The sequence below is a fragment of the Gracilinanus agilis genome, chromosome 6, assembly GCF_016433145.1.
Source record: "Gracilinanus agilis isolate LMUSP501 chromosome 6, AgileGrace, whole genome shotgun sequence".
NCBI lineage: Eukaryota > Metazoa > Chordata > Mammalia > Didelphimorphia > Didelphidae > Gracilinanus > Gracilinanus agilis.
In genome coordinates, this window is record NC_058135.1 from 258,576,768 (window position 1) to 258,585,022 (window position 8,255).

Here is an 8,255-nt window from a genome sequence, read left to right on the forward strand (position 1 = left end):
CTTTCTTTCTTTCTTTCTTTCTTTCTTTCTTTCTTTCTTTCTTTCTTTCTTTCTTTCTTTCTTTCTTTCTTTCTTTCTTTCTTTCTCTCCTCTTATTTTCTGTTTTATAATCAATACTGATTCTAATGCAGAAGAGTAATAAAGGCTAGGCAATGAGGATTAAGTGACTTGTCCAGGCTTGCATAGGTAGGAAGTATATAAGGCTAGATTTGAACCCAGTTCCTCCCATCTCTAGGCCTGGCTCTGTATTTACCAAGCCACCTAGCTATCCATTTTTGCTTATATGTCAAAAGAGCTAGGTTTCTGTATGGGCTAGAATTCCCTGCAGTCTCCCAATCCCAGAGCTCTACCCCTCAAGTCAAATTGATAAACATATATTAAGTCCCTACCAAATACCAGGCACTGTGTTAAGGAATGGAAATACAGAAAAGGGGGCAAAACCAAAATGAATCTAAAGACAATCCCTGCCCTCCAGGAGCTTACAGTCTAGTGAAGGCAACTTGCAGACAAGTGTGTATAAACTAGACAGAGACAGGAGAAACTGGACGTAGGCACCAGGAGGAAGCCACTAGCCTTAAGGATGACTAGAAAAGGCTTCTAGTTGGAGGTAAGATTTTAGTTGGGTCTTGAGTGAAGCCATGGAAGCCAGGAGGCAGAGATGAGGCAGGAGAGAATTCCAGCAATGAGAATGCTCATAGTCTGGAGATGGGATACCTTGTGTGGGGAACCCAAAGGAGGCCAACGTCACTGACATAAACATGGCCCCAGGCTATGTCTTAGTAACTTGTTCTTCTTGAGTTGCTGTGGTCCAGCAGCTAGCTGACCCTCTCAACTTAACTTGACTGAGCCCTGATGACCGACACGCGGCACAGAGCCCCCCTTGAACTTGTGCTCCTTCAGGTTGGCATGGCCTTCAAGACCCCGAGGTCCCCTCAATGCTCTAATGAGACATCTGGGGAGCACTTGGTACAGGACTGAATTCTGTAGGAAAGCAGAGAAAAAGAGGATCCAGAGTTTGGATCCTTCCTTAGATTCTTATTAGCTTTGTCACCTTAGGTGAGTAATAACCTTATTGAGCCTTGGTTTCTGCACCTGTGAGGGAGTAATAATAACACTGACCTTCTCATGAAGAGCAAAGGAGATGAGATAGATGAAAAACTAGAAGATCTGAGCAATTAGGATAATGCTTTTTTTTTTTTAACTCTTTACCTTCCATCTTAGAATCAATAGCATGTATCGGTTCTAAGGCAGAAGAGCAGTGAGGGGTAAGCAGTCTGGGGTAAGTGACTTGCCCAGGGTCACACAGCTAGGAAATTGTCTGAGGCCAGATTTGAACCTAGGACCTCCTATTTCTAGGCTTAATTCTCAATCCATTGAGCCACCCCACTGCCCCACATTTTAGAAAAGAGGTAACTGAGACCCAGAGAGCCAAAGAGAATTCCTCAAGGTCACAGAGTGGTTCAAATCCAGTTCCTCTGACTCCAAGGCTTAGCAGTCTTTCCTTCATGTCACTTTTCTTGCTAGGACTGGCTTGTGTTTAGGGATTATTCTTGATTTGAGGCTCTGCTCTGTGAAACTGGGTTGGAAAGGGGTGGAGTTTGGCACTGAGGTAGTTATGCTCATTCTTTGTCTTGGGCTCCCTAAATATCCCCACAATATCAAGTCCCACCAACAACTCATACGATACCTCGAAGACAAGCTCCTCTCCATTTTACAGTTTTAACTTGATTTGTGTGCCTTGGTTGTCTTTTATTCCCCCCCTTAGTGACAGGCACAAGGCCCACAATGACTCATTCCTTTGTTAAACTAATCTATATGTTTCTGTAGTTACCCAGATCTCATCAATGGTTCCTTTGTCAGGCTGATTAAAATATAACTTTGCATGCCAAAAAAATAAAATAAAATAAAATAGGGATCTGTCTCAGTTTGAAAGGCATCTCTCTTTATAACAGGCATTTATTTGCATTTTTGTATTATTTAAATGAAAAGGAATAATGGAAAGTATGTAACCTGAGTGTATTCTTTGTTCTTCCTCAGCAGATTCATCTGATTTAAAAAAGGAGCAAGAGCACCCAGCCAAATCTCACACCAAAAAACACAGTAAGTGGTCCCTGTGTGACCCAGGAGTCAAGGCCAGATTCCTCTGACCAGCATTTAAAACCCTTTACAGAAGGACAGGTAGGTAGCACAGTGGATAGAGAGCCAGAGGTGAAAATAAGAGGACCTCGGTTCAAGTCTGGCCTCAGATACTTCCTAGCTGGGTGACCCTGGGCAAGTCACTTAACCCCAATTGCCTAGCCCTTACTGCTCTTCTGCCTTGGAACTGATACTTAGAATTCTGTGACCTGCCCAGGGTCACCCAGCTAGGAAGTATCTGAGATGAGATTTGAATCCAGGACCTCCCATCTCTAGGTGTGGCTCCCCATCTACTGAGCCACCTAGCTGCCCTTTCAACCCCTTCATTTTATAGATGTATTGATTCTAAGACAGAAGGTAAGGATAAAAAAAAAAAAAGTCTACAGGATGACATTACCTGACCTAGTTTGGATCAATTACCCTTGCTGAATTGGACCACTTTCTATTCCCCTAATGGACCTGATCTTTCAGGCTTCCTTGCTTTTGTTTGCCTTGATTTCTCTGTCTTCCCTTCCTCTTTCACCTGTTGAATCCTTACCTGTCTTCTAAAGCCCAGCTCAGATGCTACTGATATACATGGATGTCTGATGTGAATGGTCCAAATGAGACTGTTCCTTACTGCTCTAAGTCATAGAAGTCATAGAAGAAGAAGGAGTCATAGAAGAGTGTATCGCCCTTAGCCATGTTTATCTTAGCCCCCTTCTAGACCAAAAGGACCATGCCCAGCAGAATAGGAACATCTTGAAACAAGGACTATTTCCCTCTGGTATTTCTGTCTTTAGGAAAGAAGGAGAATAGGAACACCTTGAAACAAGGACTGTTTCCCTCTGGCATTTGTGTGCACAGTGCCCAGAACATGGTAGATACTAGAGAAATATTTTTTTATATAAGTATTTGTTCCCATCCTTTTCTTGAAACCCTTCCCTTCCATCTTCTAGTCAATACTGCTCCCTCGATGCTCCCAGGTTCCCACCTTGTGTGAGGTGACATTTGGGGGCCAACTGGTCCTTTCCCATAGCTAATCATCATTGGCTTTCCCATATACTTTGCCATGTTGACTTTTAAGGAAGTTATCCAGCCAGTGAGACTTTCTGGGCATCCAGAGTTAGTCAGTCAAGAAGTATTTATTAGGGTTCACTATCAACCAATCAATCATCATTTATTAAGCATCCTTGAAAGTATTGGGAGTAAGAAGAAATGCAAAGATGGTCTCTGCCCTTAAGGAGTTGGCATTTTAATGGCATTGGGGTTCCTTTCTTGGAAACTCTCTAAGAGGATGGCATGAAGTGGGATTTGGGCATGGACAGTCTCTCTCGCTTTTTCTCTGTTGTCTCTCTCTTTCCTTCCTCCCTCTTTCCTTAAGACACTTATACCTTCAGGAAAGAGATGTTTGTTTTCAAGGTTCAAGATGGAGGAGGTAGATTTGGCTCTCCTCTGTGCTGACACATATATGAAGTCATGGACATGGGCTTGGGGACCAGTGGGTGAGAGGAGTGTCAATAGAAGCATAAACTGGAATGTAGAAGTGACTTGATGAGTTTACTATGTGGTCTTCCAGTCCATTTTTCAGTCCTCAGCCAACATTCCTTCCCTCGATGGTGATGAATTATCTCTGCTTTCTTCTTTAGACCCTCGAGGGACTCACTTGTGGGAGTTCATCCGAGATATTCTACTGAACCCAGAAAAGAACCCAGGCTTGATAAAGTGGGAAGACCGATCTGAGGGCATCTTCAGGTTCTTGAAATCAGAGGCAGTAGCTCAGCTCTGGGGAAAGAAGAAGAACAATAGTAGTATGACCTATGAAAAACTCAGCCGAGCTATGAGGTAAACAATTTCAGAGACCTAGAGTGCCGTGAAAACTGAATGACCACTTACAAAGTCATAGCTAGCCCAGAGACCTGGAGGGAGGGCTGAATCTGGAGTGAGAGAGCCTCGATTCCAATTCCTACCCACCTTGGTGGAGTAGTAGTAGGACTGGTTTGACCTCCAGAAAGTCCTCTTTCCTCTCCCTGTCTCAGTTTCTCCATTTGTTAAATGAGGGAGTTGGGCTAGATGATCTCGAAGGTCCTTATAATGTTGTCTCTTGGGGCAAGTGGCTTCAAGGATGCCCTCAGCAGAAGGAGAGGCTAAGAACTTGTCCTTGATATATGAATTGGAGAGGGGGCAGCTAGAGAGACCTTGGGAAACTGCCTCATGGCTTCTATGCACTGGTTGGGGGGGGGACGACAGGTGAGAGAGTTGCTCTCCGTCCGTGAAGGTGCCAAGTTCTTTTATTTGCTTAATTGCCGAAGGACTGAAAGTAGTTTCATCTCCCTCAAATTTTGATGTCCCAAGTCCCAAAGTGCCAACTGCTCTCACCCTACTTACACTCTTGTCTTCCATGCTCACGTGTTTCACCAATTCAGACCTAACCAATCTTTCTGGATATTTTTCTCTTTACAGATATTATTATAAACGAGAAATCCTGGAACGTGTGGATGGACGGAGATTGGTATATAAATTTGGGAAGAACGCCCGGGGATGGAGAGAAAATGAAAATTAGGGCTGTCAGAACATAAGTCAAAAAACCCACACACACCATACACACATACACGCACACACACACACATCCCACACACACATCAACTACAATAAGCCAAGAACCTCTGGACGTAAATATTCAAAGACTACTTTTCTCCTATTTATGCACCATAAGGGAAAAACAATCTACGTCTCATGGGAAGAAGGAACACTACAGTTGTTAAAATTATTTTGTTACTTTGAAGTATGTCCTGTCTGGGGAAAAAACGTACACAGTTTTCTGTGAAATATGATACTGAATGTGGTAGTGATCAGTTTTTGCCTCTGTTGTGAAGTTAATTTCCATTGCAAGAATAATGTGGTTCTCCACCTTTTGCTACCTGCCTAAAGGATGAAAAAAAACAGAAACGAAAAAGAGATCGGAGGGCATTAAATGTTTTTTTTTCTTTTTTTAAATGCAAGATAACTTAGAATAAGGTGATGTGTTCTCTGTGCATGAGGATGCCAAGTGTCCTTCTTGGGAGAGATGGACACAACAGATGGACTGGATTCCAATAACATAGCTCTGGTTTTCTGGGGACCTACTGGATCAAAGGTGATGAGCCTGAAGGATGCTGGGAGACCGGACTTGATCTCTGTGTGATCAGTGATTGGAGGCTGGAGATGATGCTGATTCCACTCTGGCCCCTCTACAACACTAGATGATAGAGTTTAATGGAGAGAGAAAGGTTAAGAGAATCATTGCATCAGGAATTCTGCACCAGATTAGCCTGCTGTAGAGACGACTTTTTCTTGGCTTATTGGTGAGACTCTTCTGTCTCATACCCTTTTCCTTGCTCCCAGATCTAGCACTGCTCCATCCTTGCCTGGGCTCATCCTTGGTTTTATATGAAGTTGGCAGGGTTGGAGGAAACATTGTGTGGTGGGAGTAATTAATGGGTTCATTTGCACCCCAACTTGGAAAGCAAATCTAAGAAGCAATCTCCTTGCCCTTTAGATCAACTACAACTGGAGAGGCTCCAAAGATTGTCTTTTAGGGAGAATCAACTTCTAGAGTCTAAAATAAGAGAAAAAGACATGTAAGAGAAACAAAGGCATGTAGCTGGAATTACAGTCAGACAATTACTGATGGAGTTTTAAAGGGGAGTCACAATTAGTTGAGGGAAGTTACATATGTGTGTTGGGTATGTGAGGTGATGAGAATAATTTTTTTCAACCTTTCCTTCTATGTTAGAAACAATACTATGTATTGGTTCCAAGGGAGAAGAGTGGTAAGGGCTAGGCAATAGGAGTTAGGTGACTTGCCCAGGATCCTACAACCAGGAAGTGTCTGAGGTCAGATTTGAACCCAGGACTTCCTGGCTCTCTAACCACTGAGCCACCTAGCTGCCCTCAATGAGAATAATTTTTGAAAATAAAAATTTCTCCCAATTCTTTTCTCTCTTGGTTCAGTTCTTCTGGGTTCATCTTTTCTTGCTCTAACCTGGATGGCTGTCATTCTACATTTTGATAAGGAAATGACATGACCAGAATGGGCAACATGGTGTAGTAGAAAGGATGTTGGAGCTAAAGTCAGAGGGACTTGGGTTTGAATCCTGACTTGGCCACTTAATGCTTGAGAGATCTTTAGCCAGTCATTTCCTTGTCTGGGCCTCAGTTGCTTCATCTATAAAATGAGGGGTTTAGACCAGATGTCCTTTAACATTCGTTGTAGGTCTCAATCTATGACCTTTTAATTTTTATTATTGTGACATGTTACTGGGGGCACTTGTAGCTGTGGGACTGGTTCTGAAGTGTCCAAAAAAGCTAGGTCATGCCTCAAATGGGGCAGGATGGTGGAGTGGTAGAAATGATCTCTCAAAATGGAGCCAGGTGAGCTCAAATCTCCCTTCCAGTTCCACTTTTTGACTTGTCCGATGCCCTTGACCTTCCCTTAATTTTTCTGCCCCATTTTCCAGATCTGTGAAATGAGGACCAAAATGTGATGCCACCAAGATTACCAGGACCTTAATTCTCTTTTATTCCCAACACAGTGGGCACTCAATAAACATTCACCAATTTAGTTTTGCAAATAGGATGGAGGCATGAGGACTGTGGCTTGTCTGTAAGAGAAACCCATTGGGTGATCTTGGAGCTGGAGCCTGGATGATCTCAATTTTATTCTTTGGCTCGGTGGTGCCACAGTCTGGACTGTAGTTTTGTAGTCTGTAGTTTTTCCATGAACAATTATTGGGTGACTGAAAAAAATGACAGTGTAGCTCTAGCCAGGGCATCAATAAAAATAATAGCTAGCATGATGTAGCCCTTTAAGACTTACAAAGGTCTTTACCTCCTGCATATTATTTGATCCTCACAACTGCCTGCTGAAGTGGGAGGAAGGAAATGATTATTAAGCTCATTTTATGACTGTTACTTGGGAGAGATGTACAGACTTGCCTCTGGTCCAATGGAGGATTTAGCTGAGTCAGGACTTGAATTCAGCTCCCCAGACTCAGGAGAGTCCTATCCCCTACATGACAGCATACTTCCTTCTCCTTGAGGTTTTCTACGTAAAGAAAAGACTTCTAAGGGAGCCTGCCCTCCCTTTACTCATTTTAAAAAGAAAATACATAGCAATATTTTAATATCTAATTGTCAAAAAAATAGGCATTATTATATATATCGGGAGTGTTAAAATATGTAGAATATAAGCTCCTTGAGGGCAGGGATGGCTTTATTTTCTGTATCTTCCCAGGACCTCATACAGGACTTGGTATATATTAGATGTTTAATAAATGTTTATTGAATCAAATTTATCTTCCACAGAAGACTCAACTTGCCCAATTCTACTCTTTGGCCTTTTCCCTCACTTCTTGCTGATGATTATCATCCCCTATTGCCAGAGCACCTAGTTCTCTGATTTAAAAATAGCATTTTAGGCAAAGCCTGATTTCCTTCTTTCAGATGGAGCCTTTCTTGACTTTCTCTGAGGCGGGTCCTCATTCTCTGGGCTAATCAAAGCTCCGAGCAGTAACTGTAGGTGTTCAGTGTCACTAGAGAGTGCCAGCCTGGTGCCAACTAAAAAGGTTGCTTCTCATTTGTTGGGAGCGTTCTCTCCCTTGGCACTGGGCTCCTTTCTGAATAGGTTGGAGTATTAAATTCTCAGTTTCTCCCCCAGTGGTCTCCATTTGGATTTTGTACATTTTTTTCTGGGTTGGCTGTTAGTGGCTTGGAGATCCTAAAACAGGCAGTTGTGCCAATTTGACTGCCAAGGGCGAAAACTGAGTATTTCCCAGTATAGTGCCCAAAAGAGAGGGAGGAGAATCCTAGGGTTGTATCAGAACTCAGTCCTCCTTGGAGAATTGGCTAGACTCCTAGATTCAGAGGTTAGGAGGGATCCTAGAGGACCGACTTCCTTGTTTTGCAAAAGAGGATATTGAAATCAGGGAAGGATGAATGGTTGCACAGGTGGGATTTGAACCCAGTTCCTCTGCCTACAGAGAGATCTCAGGACTGAATGGGGCTGAGGATGGTTCATCCCTGTGAGCCTGGTACCTTCTCCTGCCTGAAACTTTTCCATTGATGCCCTGAACCCACTCAGAATGGAGAGAGAATTCTCA

At 43.0% G+C, this 8,255-nt stretch overlaps 1 protein-coding gene across 1 annotated transcript in view; it reads left to right on the forward strand.

The window, feature by feature from the left end:
- The window catches only part of EHF (ETS homologous factor), a 68,718-nt gene extending 63,862 nt beyond the window's left edge, over positions 1–4,856 (forward strand). The window contains exons 6-8 of the mRNA XM_044680962.1: positions 2,016–2,100; positions 3,765–3,960; positions 4,579–4,856. Of these exons, the coding sequence (XP_044536897.1) occupies positions 2,016–2,100; positions 3,765–3,960; positions 4,579–4,678 (381 nt within the window). The 3' untranslated portion in view covers positions 4,679–4,856. The remainder of the gene's footprint in view (positions 1–2,015; positions 2,101–3,764; positions 3,961–4,578) is intronic.
- The last annotated feature ends 3,399 nt before the right edge of the window (positions 4,857–8,255 follow it).